This window comes from Caretta caretta, chromosome 16, assembly GCF_965140235.1.
Source record: "Caretta caretta isolate rCarCar2 chromosome 16, rCarCar1.hap1, whole genome shotgun sequence".
Taxonomy (NCBI): domain Eukaryota; kingdom Metazoa; phylum Chordata; order Testudines; family Cheloniidae; genus Caretta; species Caretta caretta.
Genome location: NC_134221.1, coordinates 16,990,984 through 17,010,695, shown reverse-complemented (window position 1 = coordinate 17,010,695; position 19,712 = coordinate 16,990,984). Strand labels below are relative to the sequence as shown.

The window sequence follows — 19,712 nt, the reverse complement described above, 5'->3', positions numbered from 1 at the left end:
AACATCACCACAGGGCTACCCCAGTCTCTTGCAGGCTGATGGTCTCACTATAGCACCAGCCAATACCCACACTATCCCTGGGTTAAACACAACCATGCAAGTAGCTTGTAAAGGTTTTGAACGGGAGCCCATACCAAAGGAGCTTGGAGTTTCCAGAACAGCAAAGACCCAGGTTTGGACTGACTGTCCAACCATTCATCCAGCCACATGAACACTGTATCCGCAGCTGACTCACTGACTTGCCTGCTCCCTTCCATTACTAGTACACCTCAATGCACTGGAACTGGGAGCAGAGGGATGAAATTAAGGCATAGTACATTTGGGCTGGATATCAGGAAAGGTTTCCTAATACTGAGACCTCCTGTATTAGACTGGAGAACAGTCCCCACGGGCAGTGGTGGAACTCCCACCAGATGAGACATTTCACACTGCATGGGACAGATGAGTAGAAGGTAGAGATGGGTCAAAACCAGAATTCCAGATCCAAACTCCTCTGAACTTCAGGAAATTTCAGATCCAGACCCAAACTTTGCAGCTCAGGCCCGTATCTACCATGCACTGGCTAGTGTGACCCAGCACTAAGGGTTCCCTGCAGCTCTCACTTGAGTCACGGATGCTCAGCACCTTTGGAAGTCCTGCCCAAGACTTCTTCCGTCTCAAATGCATACGGACCAAATCCTGGAGTCTCTGAAATGCTCATGGAAGCCAGTGGGCATTTTGCCTGAGTCAAGAGCGAGTGAGGCCAGAGCAAGAACCTCAGAGTTTGGCCTAAGGGAGTTCTGCCTGAGTATAAAACTGGGAAGGATGGTGGGTTGTTCTCTATGATGAGAACTTTATTCTTTGAGTGTAGCTTCTTTTCCTTTATACCCACGATGGTCCACGTTCTTCTATTAAGTTCAAAGTCTCAGAAATCACAGTGGCTCTTTCCGGAGGTAGAATGGTCTTTTATTCACTGCATACACAAAGAATCAAGTAATTAGTCTTACAAAACCAGCACTCGCCACCTTCTAGAGCAGCAAGGCCTGGATACACAGTATAAATGAAGCTTCAATTCTTCCCTTTAATGCCCAGTGTAAAATTGTCCCAGATGGAAATGGAGCTTGCAAATACAGTGCTGTCACCTTTTATGAATAAAATAGATGAGAGATTAGTAACTTTGCTTACGCCGTGCAAATGCACTTTGGGAACGAGAATTGCCCAGACAGCACTGTGTCTGGTGGTGGTGTGCACATTTGCACCCAGTACCTATGTATCGTTCGTTTGCAATGCCAAGCTCTTTGTAGCCAATGAATTCCCATCTCTCTGTAATTTGCACATTATACAACCTCCTTCCCTCTGGTCAGTTCTCTCCCGAGAGGCCTTTCCAGCATGACCTAGCGCACACAGAACACAGAGGTTCCTTGTCTGTAAAGACCCCTTGAAGTGTGGGCCTTCAGCCTACACATCACCAGTGTCTGAAGGGTTAGCGTCAGGGTGGGACTGAGACTGTGCACTCCCTGGGGCAGGTACTGGATCTGCATCTATGCTTGTACAACTCCCAACCCGCTGACAGTGCTCAGCAAGTACTATTAATAACCACCCAGCACTGGGAATGGATCTACTCACTACTGTATTCATAATGTTATCTTCAGGGTTTTATCTACACCCCCAAAAGTAATTGCTTATCCATGCTAGGATCAGAGCCAGCCTAACTACAACTGTGTTTACTGCTGCTGCTCCTAAAAGCCCTTTATGTGGCATGTCTAACACAGAATTCAGCAGGAAGGAGGGTTGTCAGCCTGCTGAAGTCTACAACCATGATAACAACCATCACAGGGTCATCTGCAGCACGAAGAGGGGCTTGGGCTTTAAAGCCCAAGTTTCCAAAAGGATCCACTAATTTTGGGTGCCCCATGCTGGTCCTGAAGTCAGTGAGATCTGTGGGTGCTCAGCAGCTCTGGAAATCAGGTCCTAGGTGTCTCGAGACACCCAAATTTAGTGGACACTTGAAAACTCTGGCCAAAGACTTGTACTCCATCCTTACAGAAACCTCCTTATGGCTCCAATTCATGTGCTTAACTCGGAGCCTGTTCTTAAGGCTCATTGAAGTCAGTGGGACCTAAGCACATGCCTAAGTGCTTTGCTGAATTGGGGCCTGACCCCAGACACTGGGGCTCAGAGCACAGGATGATCTCATGAGACTTCCTACCGAGGTCTGGGGTAGTTTTGCCTTTGACACCAATGGAAGCAAGATCAGACCATGCAAGCTGGCCAATCTTAGTAAATACTGTGAAGGTCAAAAGGCGCTCGGACGTTTTTGTAACAGGGGCCTTCTGAAAACCCCGTACTGACAGGAGTCTAGGCACAGCATGGTGAATGAAGGACCTTGTCCCTTCACTGGCTTACTTCTGTGGGTGTAGATTAGACTCAGTGTTATTCTATCGCATCTGCGTTGCTTTTAATTTCCTTTTATTAAGGCTACTACTCACAGAACAAAGCAATCACCACTAATTTATGCCAGCAACTATGTGCTTTACTCTGCGATATCCTTCTACTGAATGCGACTCTAACTTCACCAAACCCCATTGAAATCAACGGTGCAAGTGTCCCATTTACTCAGTGGGACATTACACTTTTTTTTTTTAAATCTAGTAAAGATATTGCATAGGGACACTGTCCAGACTGCTCAAAGGACAGGGCTGCTGTCACATGACAGGCTCCATCACCAGTTTTATTCTGAGGTATCCTTTAAACACAGAATCACTGTATGGTATCCATGCCATGAAGGGCCCACTGACATTAGTGGTACAAGTTATCCAGGGTGCCGTGCTACCTAGTAACACAAACACCCCGGAAAGTCAATGCTCCATGTGCAGGAAGGTCCATGTACGGTAACGCGCCTCGAACACAGAGCTGGTGGCTCAAACATGGGATCGGACCCTTTATTAAACTCAGTGGCATCTGGGTTGACAAGTCACAGAGCGTGATGTAAAGTGATGGAGGCACTAAGAGCCTAGGGAGAGGGGACGACAAAATAGCTGCTGAAGACTGAGCTGCAGGGACGCATGCGTGTCTGCGAGTCTGTCTGTCTGACTGTGCAATAAACCCTGTGCTAGATTCTCGGCTGGTGTAAATCTGCAAAGCTCCTTTGACTTTAATGGAGTGACACCAATTTGCACCCGCTGAGGCTTTGGCCCCGATAACCATAGGAGGCACCATCAGCTCACCCTACAATACACACACTCATGCCTTCCAGCAAAATAAAACCGGCAGTCTGATTTTCCCACAAGCCAGGGCCCAACCCTGATCCCACTGAGGTCAGTGAAAGTTTTGCCATTGACCTCAGTGACTATAGGGTCTGTGCTAGCCACAACGGTATCTGAACTGGATTGTTCAGCCATCCTGTGAACACAACTTAAAAAGATCATGTCACACGCTGACTGCAGATGGAAGGCAACAGGTCATCTGGTCGGTGAATCCCTTTCCTGAGTGTGTAATAAACAGCACCTCACTCTAAAGGCTGAAATAGTAGTTCAGAGCATTTTCTTACAGTAGCTAGGGCTCCGCTCTTTGCCCAGAGAGAGACCTGAAATTAAACAAAACAGGCCCTTGAACTATGGCGAAACACTGTCCTCTGTGAAATAGTGTTTCCTTCTATGTCCCATGAGAACAGTCCCAGCAGAAGTACTTAAATACCCCAAAATAAATTATTCTTCCTGTTCCCAACCAGAACAAAAAGCAACAGAGTAAAACAAAACAATAAATTCAATGTAAACCTATGATCAGAACAGAGTGTAGGGGTCAGGGTTGAGAATAGAGGGAACTGGACTTTGAGAATGATCCATACCCTCCAGAAGAGAATCAAACGGAGAATGCGATTAGGGCACCGTTTATGTAGCCTGTTGTATGGAAGAAGTGCATTGTGTAGTCCACCCAGTACAAAAGTGGTGAATGTGGATTTGATCCTGCACCACAGATGTCAATGGGAGTTTCACCACTGAGCTGAATGGGAGCAGGATCAGAGCCTGTGTGCCCAAGTAGAAAGTGGGTATGATGTATGTTAATTACTAAAGAGCCTTTTATTTTTTTTCCTGTCAGGAAGATCCCAAAACTGCACCACCGAGAATCCTCAAGCCCTGCTCTAAAATGTAGCCACCTCTGGGGTAGCACCCGGCAGCAGTTTAACAGTGCACAGCAAAAGGGTAAAACAGGAAGTGACAAACAATTGAATTCATTTGGTTACATCTGTAGGATGTGTAAAGACTTCTCAAGTGCCGTGTACAGTTATAGCTTATTAAAACCCCAAAGCTATTATGTTGCCTTTTTCTTCTGTGAGCTAAGAGCCACATTTTGCTCTCAGCTAAACCAGTGTAACTCCAGAGTCATCCGCTGAGCTCAGTGGAATTAATCTGGATTACTCAGAGCGCAGAATCTGGGCTAGAGTTCCAAGGCACTAGGTTAGAAGTAATGTTCTTTTTCTCTGCGCTTTGTCTAGTGGCTCCAGGACAGGATGAGGCCTTTACTTTCCCAGTTTAAAAGGAAATCAAATGGTCACAAAGCATGCTGTTGGAGGCAACAGCTGCAAACAGTATGTAGCGTCTAGCTAGACTAGTCAGAGGGTCCATTTACAAGCACTGCCTCTTTAAAGTAGCAGCAATTTAGGATAGAAAAGTTAACTAGGGCAGAACAATATGAGCTGGAGTGGGCTGTCAGTGTCCATGCTGCTGCATGCAATGAATGCACCTCACTGTGCAAAAACACTACAGCCTGCCAGGCTACCCCCTCAGTGACACATGATGATAGGACAGGGGTGTATGTGTGTGTGCGTGTGTGTTAGAACATTAGGAGAGCAGGCCACAAATTCCACGGTATAAAGTGAGTTGGTTCATCTTCGAGAATCCTAAGCAAACTTTACCAGGAGGATGCTTCCCAGATCTGAGGCATCTCAACGTTGCAGGGAAAAGCGTGCCACCTGCCCACGCAGCAACAATATGGGTGGCTGAAAGCCACCTGCTTTTTGGCATGAGCCTAAATGCTAATATTGTTGCGGGACAGAAAAAAAGAATATGTCCCACATCCATAGGTACCGACTCTGCGTGGAGAGGCAGTAGGAGCAAGAGCACCTAAGGAGGTTTAAGATTCCAAATCAGAATCTGGGCACCTGAGCAAGGGACCTTCCTTCATATCAGTTAACGTAAGTCACAGTTTAAATGGGCAGGACTAGCAAAATCCTGCTCAGCTCAAGGAATGTTACCCTCATTTCTGATGAGGGAAAGAAATTCTTACTCCCCTTTTCCTCCAGTGAAAGGGTGAGTGGTAACAGGAGAAAAAAAAAATCCCTACGGAGACAAACTGAGGAGCTGATCTGGTTCAAGACCTCTGTACAATGCAGCTGCTGCCTGCAGCTATACTCAGAGGGATGTGGAGGTTGTGCTTTACACGCATTAAGACCTGATCCAAAATCCATTCAAGATTGCGAGAGTGTCTCCATTAACTTCTGTGGGCTTTCGATCAGGTCTCCGGCAGGTCTGTTATTGTCTTAAGTTACTTTTGTGCTCTCAAAGGTGTTTTGCTAAACAGCAGTAATTCCTGACCTAACTGCCCCTAATCTAAAATCCTAAAATAAAACAACACCAAGGATCAATTAGTTCCTAACACAATCCATTCAGGCATCTGCACTGTTGTATATCGTTAAACCCTAGATTAGCATAGTACACCCTTAAAAATCTGTACCACAGAGCACCACTAAAGACTTGTAATGCACAAAAAGCCAGACTTTAACCCTGTCGGAGCCAATGGGCAACCTCCCAATCACTTCAGTGGGACCAGGAACTGGCCCCATAGTGCACTCTGGAAAGGGGGGAAAGCATCTCAGTTGGGAGGGTAAGAGCTTGCCCAGTGTTCCTAATTCATCTTTCAGAAGCCAGGTATCCATATTGCAGGGCTCCTGAGCTTCCGTGATTGGTACATCTTCCATCTCTTCTCAGGCAATTCCCAGACTAGCCCCCAAGTGAAATCGTGGCCCGCTACATGTTCTCCAGCAAAAACCCCACTGTACATCACGATCCCCCATGGTGAACCAGGGACCTTGCTGAGGAATGGGTACATGCTATCGGCTTTGTCGAGCAGCACTTGAAGAGTCAGCTGAGATTTAAGTCACACGCACCTGGAGGCAAAAAGGGATTTTCAGATCTTTGGTGCTGGGTATAACCTGGGCTGGGCAGGGCAGCTAATCACACAGGAGGCTTCTTCCCAGTGAAACCTGCATCTTCCAGTTGCAATGTGCAATACTCACAGACTGAGACGCCTCCATCTGAGGCTCTTTCAAGGTTATTTTGGAAGGCAAGGTGCCACCTCCTGCCCCTTGGAATTCTAGTTGCTGCAGTGTTTGGAAAGTTTACCAAGGAATTGATAGAAGAGTGATCAGATTCATGTCAGAATGGATTTCCACGGTGTTTTTAAAGTCTTCAGTGTCGGCAGGAAGTGGCTCCACAGGAGGTTTACCCAGGAGGGAATTCTACAGCGCCTGCCCCTCCAGAGTCCCCGTTAGCTTCTCCTCATCCGCTTGCTTCTGCTGTTGCTGGATTCTTGCATAGGAAATGGCATCCCCTCTGCAGAGAGAAGGGACAGCATTAGAAGATAAGCTATTTGGAGGCAAGACTGTCCTCTATGTGTGTGCAGTGCCTAGCACAAGGCAGCCCTGATCCAGAGTGGGGCCTCTTGGTGCTACCGGAGTCCAAAGAGTAAATAATAACTACAGTGAAAAACTCAACAGTCAACAAGGTACGACAGGCAGGTGAGGAGGACTGGGAATGAAAGGAACAGCCCATTACTGGCTCCTTAGGCGTTTGGGTCTGCTCCCACTGGAATCAGTGGGTGGGGTTTTACTATTGACCTGATCAGTTGCAGAATCTAACCCCATCTGAATAGATCTGGCTTTTGGGCTGGGATTTGCCGTCATCTCAGCCAGGGCAATTTAACTCCACAACTGAAGTTTTGTAAACAACAAAAGGCAAAGATTTATAGAGCCTGGGCCCCTGAGAACTGCTCTCAGCTGTGATTTTCATTTAATGCCAGTGAAAACGTGTTTTCACATGGGGTTGTAAACGTTCTGCAGCAGCGTTTGCAGTCCAAATGCCGGCTTAGCACTAGAAAATGAAACTAACCAGAAATGTTAAAGTGAAGCTAACGGGAATTTTCTTTGGGTTGCAGAAAGCAAACGAACAGCATAAAAGAAAATCAGAGGGGCAAAATTCTGCTTTAATAATATAAAGCATGGTGAGGCAAGGAGATTTTTAAACACACCCACAAGATTCCAAACCTGAAAAGGTCCCTTTACATGCTGGAAAAATTCTTTATTGGTATATTGAAAGCTCCCACCATGTGAATTTAGGGCTGTGACAGGGGTGTCCACCCCACACAAGGCCTGAGAAGGTTAAAAAGGGCCAATTAACATTGTAAGCTGCACCAGGAGGAGCACCAGGGCTGGATAAAGCCTAGCTGAAGATGAAGCCCGGCTAGGTTTTTACAAAGCCAGGAAGTTGAGCGCAAGAGGAGGCTGCAGGGAGCAGCTGTGCAGTCACTCCCTACAGAGAATGGGAGTTGTCTAGGGACAAGGAGGCGTCGTGGGGGGAAAGTAAGCCCTGGGATCCCACACTGGACTACAGAGACTGGCAAGGAGCCACAGGGAGTGTGGGAAGCTCAAGCTGGCAAACCCAGAGGTGGGCCCGGAGACAGAGAAGTGAGGGAGGAAGGAGCTCAGGGAAACAGGAACCATCTGAGTTTGAGCAGACCATGGTTGCAAAAAACAGAGTCCCTGGGCTGGAACTCAAAAGTAGTAGGCAGTTCCCCTACAATCCACTGGGCCTGGGCTTGCACTGGAAGACTGCCTGACATGGCACACAGACAGCCTGTCCAGTGGGACTTTGACCCCCTGGAAGGGGAGGACTAAATCGTGATCCGACCAGAGGGCTGAGTCACGAAGAGGGAGCACCCCAAGTCGCAGAGAGAGAGAGAGAGGCAACAGTGTGAGAAACCTATGGAAAATGGCACCAGATGCAGCGAGAACTAATCCCCAGCCCCAAAGAGGCACCCCAGCAGTGAATGCACCCCATTACAAGGATGCTCTGACCCTGGCTCTCTTAGTGTGCTCAGAAAGATGTTCACTTTCTAAAGATATGCTCTCCATGAAACACTCTTAGCCCCCAAATCCTGCCACACAAACTGTTTGCACGAACCTCGACTGCTGTAGGTATATTTAAATACCACCCACGCAGGCCCCAGTCTCACCACACTGACTGCCCAGCCTCCCACCAGCCCCGCTGAAGACCAAACGGCTCTGCTGCAGAGAGCCAGGGTCGCAGGGCCAGTCTCACCGCTGTACTGCATGTGAAATAAAGCACTTTCTTCCTTACTTTTTGCCAAGCGCCGACAAGCCGTACAGCACTCCTGTTGCAAAAGCAATAGCATTTCCCAGTAACGTGGTCAGCGTCAGACTGAGAATGACTGGAAACACGGCCATCCTGGGGGAGAGAAACAACGTCAGCCACGAAACAATCCCCATGGGGTTCCCCTGTATGCCCCTGTTGGAAATTACTTCCCTTGGAAGTTTACTCAGAGTTCCCATGACTCAGTTAGCACACACACATATTTCTTTATTGGTTCAAAGGCCGCTTAGTGTTAACTTCACCCACAACGTCAGTGCACACTTGTCTTCTATATCCCAACAGCAACACAGCTACAAGTACCGCCCAAAATACTCACATCAGATCCAGGCCCGGGAGGCTCCTGCCTGTCATGGTGTAACTCCAAAGGGCTAAGGAAAAAGCTCTGACAAACAAACTTCTGAAAGCCTAACTTCTTCTACACTACAGCAAACAAGTTAAGTACTGCCGGTTACTGGACCTTCACCAAAGACAGAAAAGGCAGGCTAAGGGCTACACCCTGTACATGATGTCCAATGAATCATGCTTTCTCTAGTTCCTAAGCCTTACATAAGATAGAGCTGATATTTCCAGGGTCACTACACCTTTAACCCAGACAAGTCTTCTTTCGATTTTATTCTCTTATTCACGCTTTAAGCCTATGGCTCACGCGAAGATTCAAACTCGGACCCATAATCAGGGGTCTACTAAATTCACAGCCATGAAAATCATGTCATGGACCGTGAAATCTGGTCTCCCCCTGTGAAATCTGGTCTCCCCCCGTGAAATCAGCTGGGAAGGTAGAGCAGCAAGTGGCAGCTGCTGCCCGGTGCCCAGCTCTGAAGTCAATGCCACCCACCAGGAGCAGTGGAAAAGGGAGGGTGGCAATACCGCAACCCCCAACAGGCTTGTGACCCCCGTTTTGGGTCCAGGCCCCTAGTTTGAGAAACGCTGCGAAGAAATCACACTTTTTTTGAGTACCATATCCGTGAAATTTGCTATTTATGCCATGGCCAACCCATGAAAACTGTGATTTCTCCGCGATTTCAGTAGACCCCTACCCAATGCAGGCCCCAGTTCCTACCAGCTGGGAGTGGCTGCACTCTTCCATTCCCTGGAAGCAATGCACGTGCTCTCTGTGACACCTGGACTGACCTCTCCGCTAAGGGCCAGATTCTGCCTTGATTCCTGCTGAATCCAGCACAGCACCCTCCTCACAGGGTTGGGCTGAACCGTGGCTCCTCCGCCCACAGGCCAGCCAGTGCAGCTGGGCTGGCACAGGGTGGGCAGTGATCAGCTGCTGCTCAGACTATTTCCCTCTGGAAGCAAGGGGAAAGCAGGGCCGAAATTGTGAGCACAGTCCCTTCCCTGGGCTGGCGCGGCTATGCGGAGCCCCTTCCTCAGGGCTTTGCCCTTAATGTGCCTGAGGTTCACAGACTGAAAAGCTCAAGGACCTGATTATGACCTCCCTGAGACTGGTGTAATTTCAAATCCTCCAGGGCAGGGATGGTCTATTTCCTGGTTCACATCCGATGAAGGGAGCTGTAGCTCACGAAAGCTCATGCTCAAATAAATTGGTTAGTCTCTAAGGTGCCACAAGTCCTCCTTTTCTTTTTCCTGGTTCTGTCCAACACCCAGCACAATAGGGACAATGGCTCTGGCTAGCCACCCAAGTCCAAGCCTGCGTGACCCCCTGGGTTCAAACTCAGGTGGCTAGCCTGAGCAGCTGGCAGGGCTGCAACCTCTACACTGCTCTTCTTAGCATGTTTCAGAGGAACAGCCGTGTTAGTCTGTGTTCGCAAAAAGAAAAGGAGTACTTGTGGCACCTTAGAGACTAACCAATTTATTTGAGCATGAGCTTTCGTGAGCTACATCTGATGAAGTGAGCTGTAGCTCACGAAAGCTCATGCTCAAATAAATTGGTTAGTCTCTAAGGTGCCACAAGTACTCCTTTTCTTCTTAGCATGGTAGTTCGAGAGAAGCTAGCGCAAGTCTGTCTGCCTGGGCCGGGAGGCTGCTTCCAGGGGCAGTGTAGACGTATCCCTAGCGTTCAAGGCCGAAAGGGACCACCAGATCCTCTCGTCCGTATATCACAGGCCACCAAACCCACCAATCAGGGCCAAAGCCCACTAAACCGCCCGTCCAACCCCTCTGCCAGCCTCGCTTTTGCCTGCCCCCTCTCCGGCCCACAGCTGGAGCCAGCCATCAGTCCTTACCCACAGTAGAAGGCAGCTTTTTGCCAGGGCCGCAGTTTATCCGCCCGCGCAGACACCGTGTTTGCAAATTCGATAAACTGGCAACAGAATGGAGCTTCGCACAGGAACAGGATAAAGGCATTTAACCTTCAAAACAAAGCAAAAGAGGGTTAAGCCATCAGCATGCTCCGGAGAGGGAGCTCGAGTCTCCCGGTCGGGGTCCCATTCACACATCTGTCAATGAGCCGAACAGCTCTGATTCTTAACAGTCAGAGAGATTTTATTACATGGGGCCAGATTCTGCCTCCTCCTCCGCTCCAGTGGCCGACAGTCCCGTTGAACTGGCCACGTGGGACTCCCCCTTTCAGACAGGGACCCCCAGGGTGGCATGGAGCCAGTGTAGTGCGCTCCAGCAATCCTGAGGAAGGGGGATGACCCTGGCGAACAAGCTCGGCAGGGTAAGGTAGAGACAACGCCACCCCTCAGTTGCATGGAGCATGAGACTCTAGCACAACCGAGACTCATGCCCTGAAAGCCTAGCTCAGCAGCCATGTAAATGGGGGCGTAAGTTATATGTAGAGCGTAGGTTGGTCCAAACTGGGTGAAAAGGCCCAATCCGCACACACTTGACCTTACACTCTCCTGTTAATCTCCTGCTGCACATCCCCTCCATGAGTGGCAGGTTACACTGCTTTACTGCCTACTCCCCACGTGTCACTTGGGCAGTTTAGGTCACCAGGGCAGCTACTTCAAGCCGTAACTGGCCCAAAGCCTTGCTGGTGATCACCAGGGTTTGCGCACAAGCTTTGTGGCGGCAGACATAGAAGCCTGTATGACATCTGCAGCCGATGGCGCTTCAGGAAGGGACCCCGCTTATTTGCATGCAGGATGCCCATTTTATTCTGGAAAAGAGTCTCCGGATAGTGGCAGACGGCAAGACCGGGGAAGATCAGTATACTAGGCTAACCCCAGGTGCCTCACACATCAGTGAGGGCGAGACCCTCACGTCCCATGAGACAGACAGTGATCTCTTGCAGCGGTAGGCAGCCATTACAAAATGCGAGCACAGAGTTATTTGCCCACAAAGCGCAGCTCTACCGCCTGCCACTGCTAAATGGTGATTCAAAAGTGGAGACCAGCAGCGCTGGGGCAAAGAGGGAAGAACAAGCGTACTTACATCATCCACACCCCAGCCGCTATGTTCAGGGGGTTGATGGTCACGCAGTTCCAAAGGCCGGCAAGTGCACAAGCTTAAAAGCAAAGAGATTGATTTTAATTCATGTGAAAAATAAACCATGAAGCACACAGAGGTGGCAGTGTGATCTAGTGGACAGAGCACTAACCTAGCAGGTAGAAGATCTGGGTTCGAATCCTGGTTCGGTCACTGACCTGCTGCGTGACCTTGGGCAAGTCTCTGCACCTGTGCTTTCCCTCTTCAGTCTGTATTAAACTCCCTAGGTCAGGGATTATCTCCCATTACTTGTATGTACAACATCTAGCACAATAGGGCCCTGATTTCAATTGCCACCTGTAGCCACTACTATGATATGAATAACAACTACGTATACCAATCCACACTGAAGGGGAGAGATAATGGCCAGAATGATTGGGATGTAGGAGATAGGCTCTGCTCCCAATTTGGCTAAGACAAGAACACGGGGTGCCTTTGGCTTAGGACACTCGTCCTTCAGGCTTGTGTTTCTATGGACGTTCAGGGTTACACAGAACCCCAGTGTGTTTGCTTTTAAATTAAGTCATTTTAAGGGAGCCTCTGTTTTTATTTGCTGAAGAATCTCGAGTCATGTGTAACTGGCCCCGAGGTAAACAACAAGCTACTTTGAAATGAAAAAATAGCTGCAGTCTGCAACAAACTGAAGGCAGAAACAAGAACTGACAAATGGGCCAAATTCCTCTCTCATCTACAGCGCTGTAAATTCAGAGTGATTCCTCTGGAGTCGTAGGGACTTATCCGGAGATACTCTGGACAGACATGAGTGGAACCCAGAGCAGAACCTGGCCCTCTTTCTGAAGATATGGAAGCAGTTGTTTGACAAAACAAGCCTCAAAATAACCCACGAGGCCTTGAGTATGTAATGCAAGAAAAGGAGCCAACGGGCAGTTTGTGAGCCCGCAGTGCATGCATTTACCTAGCAGCTCATTAAACTTGCAAAATGTCACCTGCATTTGATACAGTCAGTCTCCTCAATTAACAATAAGAGGCTACCTTTATGCCCAGGGTAACCAGAGCCCAGGTGTGGAGGAGGGGCTGCATGGCCTGAGTGTAGGACAGAATCAGCGGCTGGCTCAATAAGAAATAATGACACTAAACAAAACTCCAGCTAAAATAGGGTCTCTAAAGGTTAGTATAGAGGCTGCTGGTTTTTGTAGCCCATGCAATGCAAATGACTGGTGTCCCTCACAGCAACCACACACCACACAACAGAACCACTAACCCAGGAACCTATCCTTGCAACAAAGTCCGGTGCCAACTATGCCCACATATCTATTCAGGGGACACCATCACAGGGCCTAATCACATCAGCCACACTATCAGGGGCTCGTTCACCTGCACATTTAACCAATGTGATATATGCCATCATGTGCCAGCAATGCCCCTCTGCCATGTACACTGGTCAAACTGGACAGTATCTACGTAAAAGAATAAATGGACACAAATCAGATGTCAAGAATTATAACATTCAAAAACCAGTCGGAGAACACTTCAATCTCTCTGGTCACTCGATTTCTGACCTAAAAGTGACTATTCTTCAACAAAAAAACTTCAAAAACAGAGTCCAAGGAGAGACTGCTGAATTGGAATTAATTTGCAAATTGGATACAATTAACTTAGGCTTGAATAGAGACTGGGAGTGGTTGAGTCATTATACAAAGTAAAACTATTTCCCCTTGTTTATTCCTCCCTCCCCCCACCCCCCACCAACTGTTCCTCAGACGTTCTTGTTAACTCCTAATGTGCTGGAAACGGCCCACCTTGATTATCACTTCAAAAGGTTTTCTCTCCCCCCACCCCACTCTCCTGCTGGTAATAGCTCATCTTAAGTGATCACTCTCCTTACAATGTATATGATAAACACACATTTTTCATGGTCTGTGTGTATATAAATCTCCTCACTGTATTTTCCACTTTATGCATCCGATGAAGTGAGCTGTGGCTCACGAAAGCTTACGCTCAGATAAATTGGTTAGTCTCTAAGGTGCCACAAGTCCTCCTTTTCTTTTGGCGTCTCTCTGTATTTGAAAGCTGTGACCTACTCAGCATTAAGGATTTCCATAGGTGAGAGTCCACAGGGGTCATTGCCCTGCCTGTGGTGTGTCTCGTGTGGTTGTACCTCATCTTAGAAAACAGAGAGCAATGTGGGGGAGTTTTTAAAGCAATCATTAATGAACCCTCACAACCCACTATAATTAGCACCTTCCACATATGGGGAAACTGAGGCACAGGATGGCAAATTGACTTGCCCAAACTCACCCAGTGAGTCAGTATCACACTGAGAAGTCAGGACTTCCTGTGCTCTGCCGTTGGAGCCCACCCTTTGGGAAACACTAAGCAGTACGATTTTCTAAAAGGGTCCGTTAGGGGTATTTCAAGGAGACTAACACATTCCAAAGATAATGAAGACTCAGTGAGAGAGGTCAGCCGGGGAGAAGAAAAGTCAAAAGAGAAATAATAACAACTCTTATCTAGTGCTGCTTTACAATGGAGGTATCATTATCCCCATTTCACAGATGGGGAAACTGAGGCGCAGAGCAGTGGAGTGACTTCCCCAAGGTCACTCAACAAACCAGTGGCAGAGCCCAGTCCAGCACCCGGGTCTTCTGAGGCTCAGTCCAGTGCCCTATCCCCTAAGGATACATGCACTAACAGGAAATGGAAACAGCCCTCAGGGTTCAGGAGATGACTTATTCTAACCTTCCTAAACTATCTGCTGATGAGACATGTGTGCGCTCCCACTGCAACCAGAGCTCCAGGCAGGGCTAGTGGAACCAGCTGCTGGCACAAGGACAGGGCATAGACAGCTCTACTGCTTGTCCTTGATACATCTTAGCAGATAAAAGCACCAGATTGTGAGCAGGGGAGACGGGCAGTTAAACCCAGAGCTTCAGGCACTCACGCTGCCCACAAGAAAGTGCATGATTATCATAAGTAGGAACCACTTAACAGCCACATAGCATCTGTCATCCAAAAGCACTTTCAAACCGATAGACCAGTTATATACAGGGATCACTTCACCCACCACAGAAACACAGCTTCCTCTGGAGTGGAACACAGCAGCTGATATTCACCACTCACAGCAACACTACAACAGTGTAGGACAGGAAATTTAGAAAGCTCCCACATTCAGCTGAAAGCACAGAGAGAATTTAGAGGGCAGAATGCTATAATCCGAGCACAAATTTGGCCTAGACACCAGGGCTAATAACTTCTTGGAATACATTTAAAAAACAATTATGATTTGGGAGTTCTTTGTTATGAGGACCCACCCTCAAAACAAACCTGACTGCAGAATGCCTCTGTACGACTCTCAGCTAAGCAAGAGGTTGTTTTAGCCCTCAGTGTACCAGCACCCGTGACCAAACTGTTCTTTCACTCTTGTTGATGCCAAGGGGGAACAAAGAGCTGTCAGCCGAGATTTCTTTTCCAGTTCTAGGCCACGGAGAGCTTTTCAATTATGAAAACGTCTGCTGGGATTTGTGGTGTGGAAGACGGACAGGTCTGGTGCTTAGTCAATTAACTAATTTGCTGAATGGAAAAGGAGCATCCAGAGAACGTGGAGCTAAAATGAACTCTTAGCAGAAGAATTCACTCCTCTATAATTCATAGAATCATAGGACTGGAAGGGTCCTCGAAAGGTCATCTAGTCCAGTCCCCTGCACGCATGGCAGAACTAAGTATTATCTAGACCATCCCTGACACGTGTTTGTCCAACCTGCTCTTAAAAATCTCCAATGACGGAGATTCCACAACCTCCTTAGGCAATTATTCCAGTGCCTAACCATCCTGACAGTTAGGAACCTTTTCCTAATGTCCAACCTAAACTACCCTTGCTGCAATTTAAGCCCATTGCTTCTTGTCCTATCCTCAGAGGTTACGGAGAACAATTTTCTCCCTCTTCCTTGTAACAACCTTTTATGGTCTTGAAAACTATCATTACGTCCCCTCTCAGTCTTCTCTTCTCCAAACTAAACAAACCCCATATTTCCAATCTTCTCTCATAGGTCATGTTTTCTAGACCTTTCATCATTTTTGTTGCTTTTCTCTGGACTCTCTCCAATTTGTCCACATCCTTCCTGAGCCCCAGTCACCTGCTCCAACCAACAGACAGTTCTGTCTCTAATACATTTTGGGCCAAGTTCAGGTATCAGCAGTCACAGCTTCACTGGGGCTGAATCTCCTTATGCTAGCATTTGAAACCATTACAATACAAACCCCTTTTGCATTTGAATGAATCTGGCATTGTATGAACAAACTCTCCTTTTAGCAGCCTGGATACAATCAACTAAAATACGAATAAATTGGTTCCATTTCTTAGTGACCCACAAAGGCTAGAATCTTGTAGCAAATTGTGTTGTCTCCCTGCACTCTGGAAAACTGCCTTCTGTTATTTTGCTTCCCTGATATGAAGCTCTTTGAAAAGACATTGTTGTTAGTATGTGAGATTCAGAGAATTGTCCCTTCTGTTACCTGCCATTAACTTTGGCATTGGGATTCAGAGAACTTTGGGATTCAGAGAATTGTCCCTTCGGTTACCTATCATTAACCCTACTTGCCCAAGAGTCGCTCGGCATATTTTTTCCCTGCTTGGCAAAATCACAAGGAGAAGAAACTACCAGGTGTATACACGGATTTTCCAGCCTTCCTGGTTTGTTTGCAATACTGTTACTGATCACAAGAGGCTGACCACAACTCTTGCCAAATCTGACGTTTGTCGGACAGCCCCAGCACTTGGAATCATGTGAATAGGTGAGACTCTCAGCTTTCATGTTTTTAAACCAAGTACATTTCGAGTGCTCCTGGTTGCAGAGAAAAGCTGGAAATGTGACCCGAGTGTGCCCTAAATGCTCAGAAGCCAGAAGAACCCAAATGTCTTTTTTTTCCCAATTTCATGACTTTTAAAGCACACTGGTGATTTTTTAAAGCTTGAAGTTGGCAATGCTGTCCGTGGCACATACCAGCTGTCCCCTTCAGCTCTGCACCTTCAGCCCAGAGCATTTCTGTGGCCCCCAACCATCCCTTGCTAAAAACCCCAGCTCGCCAAGGACTGTATGCTGCACTGAAACTACAGAGGCTGGAGTGGAAGTCTCCAGGTAGCTCTCGCAGCACTCACAACCTGTGAGGTAGATTCCTCCTCCCAGCCCTGGGGAGACTCTTCAGCAAATTTCCTGACTGTATGCAAGGTACGGAGGGCCTTGCAAGAAGCGCTGTGCACTCAGGTGAATTTCACCCAGTAGGAGCAACTCTGTTACATCCTTTCACCACACCAGGAATGCAGCTGCCAACGTGCCTCAGCTGTGCAGCATGTTCTGAAGCCCCAGCCCGGCACACCCTCAGGTTAACAAACACGTTCTACACAGGCGAACAAAAGGAACTGAAGCAAACCTGCCACTCACGCCGACACCAGAACAAGAGCCAACCGAGGAGGCGGAGACAGAGAAAGGGAATGGATGAAATGTTCCAGCACACACTGAACAAATCAAAAGTGGGTGCTTTCTCAGAGACACGCTCTCACTTCCCCAGAAGTGATGGGCTTGATGCAGGAACAGGCAGCCGGTGGAATTCTCCGGCCTGCGCTAGGCAGGAGGCCAGACGCGGTGATCGTAACCGTCCCTTCTGGCTTTAAGATCTATTCATCTTGTCAAACCATGGAGCAGCACAACCCAATATGACCCAATGATGCCTTGACTCTTTCCATGGGAGATTGTTAATTTCAGGGGCAAGTATTTAACAAGCCAGCACAGTTCTCCTGCTTTGTTCCATCTCCCTTCTGTTTGTTTCAAAGATAAAATCCCTTATTAAAAAAAAAAAAAAGGCCCAATATTATCCTTTTGGGGTCTCTATTCAGGGGTTAGTAATAACAGAAGCAAACACACAGGTACACAAAACCACTGTGAAACCAGCAGATCAGCAAGGAAAAGAAAAAATGGATATATATAAGCAACGAATGGTCAATAACAACAATGAACCAACCCCTGAGCCTGCAAACTGCACGCGGATTGCTTTGCCCATGCAGATCCCCATTCAAGTCCACGTGCCATCCATCTGCCTGCTACACATTGCAGGATTGGGGCCTCACACCCTGTTTCCATGGCCTCCCAGGGCATTCCACCTGAAGGGGAAACGTCACAATTTGGCACAAGCGTAATAATTTATACGGAGAATGACGTTCCTCCACCAGGATCCCAAAGTGCTTCACAATGAGGCCCAGGCAGGTTAAACAATGAAAGCGTGCACAACGTAGGCTCCGGTTAAAATCACTCTGATTCCCGCACCTAGACAATGTGCTTCTGGATCTTTGCCTGGCTGTGATCAGACAGACAGACAGATAATTGCTGCTCGGACCTTCATCGCCAGTCACTGGCAGGCGGGCACAGGCCAGCACAGCTGACCCAGGACGGCCCATCCCTGGAGGTTATTCCAGGGGCACCCGGCAAGCAGGACCTTAGGGCTACTTACACACGCCCCCGATGACACCGGCGATCCTGCACAGCCACTTGTACCACCAGGTCATGTCATCGTCCCCCGAGGAGGCAGCCGGGGCAGGGGTTGCTTGTTGGAACTGATCCTCCTGGGAGCTCATTGTGTGGCCCCTCCTCAGGGGCTAGGGGCAGCCCCCCCTTTGCACCTGAGCCACAGCAGAAGGGGACCCCCCTTCCCCCCCCCCCACACACAAACACCCAGAAGAGTCAGTGACAGCTCCTGACACCCGTCCTGCGGCGGGGCCCCTCACCACCGCCCCATGGAGCCGGCCTGGCCCCTGACAGCTGCTCTGTTCTTGCTGACAATGGAGAGCCTCTGTCCCCAGCAGCAGCAGTTTCTCCAGCTCCCTGCGTGCTGCATGATGGGTCCCCTCCCTTCCGAGAGGGAGGACGCTGATGTCACCCTCTCATGACACAGCTACAGTGGGCAGGGCCCTGCCTGGCCCCAGCGAGGCACAGCCATGTGTGCACACTGGTGCGTGTACGTGTAGGCACCTCGGCGAGTACTGTGAGGCTGCCTGTGTGCACCTGGGTGCAGACGGGCTGCTACCTTGCGTTTAAAACGCGTCTTTCAGCTCGCCCTGAACCACAGAGGGCTCATTTCTAATAGCCAGTATGGTAACACAGGCGTTCCTTGACGTCCTGTGTTCAGACCCCCCAACCCCACACCTCTCCCACGGGCATGAGCTCCTACTTCCATGTGGGTTCAACAACTCTGGCGAACTTGGTCTTCTCCACTCGCGTGTTTCATTCTTGTGCATGTCTCTGCACTTTTGCTTCATCAGAGAGGTGAACGGACTTGCCTAAGGTTACACAGAATATGTCAGTGGTAAAGCCAGAAGCAGGACCAGGAATCCTGACTCCTAGTGCCCTGCGCTAACTACTAGGACATGCTGCCAAGGTGGCCAGTGTGCGAGGGCAGGATCCAGGTCTGTCAGACCAAGTGAATAGGTAGGAGACATGACGGAGGTCTGTATATGCAAACAAAAAACGTACTGAGCTAAGGCTGATTAGAAGGGATTGGGTTGGCAGGGATTCAGGGAAACTCCCACTCCACCCTTCACCCCACCTCTCTTCTCTCTGGCAGTTAGTGTTCAGTGATTTCCAGAGCTGCCAAATCTCAGTCATTTGGAAAGAGAGTCCCTCAGTTAGGATTTAAGTTTATGGGGCAGTTCTTAAAGTGTTTCCCCCTCTTGTGAAAACGGATTTTGCTGTGTGTTTCAGCAAGGCTTTCCAAATCTCTTGTCTTCCTGGAAATCTTCCCATTCACATTCGAGACAGGAGGAAAGCACCTTTTAAATGTGGCGTTGACAACTCTCACGATTCTATCAGGCATCTCACAATATTTGGAGTTTTTCTTAAGGCCCCTGCTCCTGGAATCAAGGGAGTGCATTAGAAT

General features: G+C 48.4%; 1 protein-coding gene across 3 annotated transcripts; it reads right to left on the bottom strand.

Annotated features, from left to right (window-relative positions):
* Window positions 1-923: 923 nt before the first annotated feature.
* Window positions 924-18,706, bottom strand: CACFD1 (calcium channel flower domain containing 1). Of its 3 annotated transcripts, none has more exons than XR_007353052.2 (6): window positions 18,291-18,706; window positions 11,775-11,847; window positions 10,619-10,744; window positions 8,394-8,501; window positions 6,146-6,590; window positions 924-952 (listed from the first exon to the last, which is right to left on the bottom strand). XR_007353052.2 is itself a non-coding variant. In XM_048823187.2 (5 exons), exons 1-5 carry the CDS (start codon window positions 18,412-18,414, stop codon window positions 6,497-6,499), a joined length of 525 nt encoding a protein of 174 aa, XP_048679144.1. In that variant the 5' UTR covers window positions 18,415-18,706; the 3' UTR covers window positions 924-6,496. The 3 variants fall into 3 exon arrangements, 1 of the variants encoding a protein (XP_048679144.1); XR_007353053.2 differs by having other exon boundaries at window positions 6,381-6,590; XM_048823187.2 differs by having other exon boundaries at window positions 924-6,590.
* Between the last annotated feature and the right edge of the window lie 1,006 nt (window positions 18,707-19,712).

Bases quoted from the DNA above. Each gene is read 5' to 3' on its own strand.
- CACFD1 (XM_048823187.2), bottom strand. From the start codon at position 18,414: ATGAGCTCCCAGGAGGATCAGTTCCAACAAGCAACCCCTGCCCCGGCT. The intron at 10,745-11,774 runs GTAAGTACGCTT...TTTGTTTTGAAG, and splicing joins GCGGCTGGGGTGTGGATGAT to GTTAAATGCCTTTATCCTGT. The intron at 6,591-8,393 runs GTAAGGAAGAAA...TTCTCTCTGCAG, and splicing joins TTGTCGGCGCTTGGCAAAAA to AGGGGATGCCATTTCCTATG.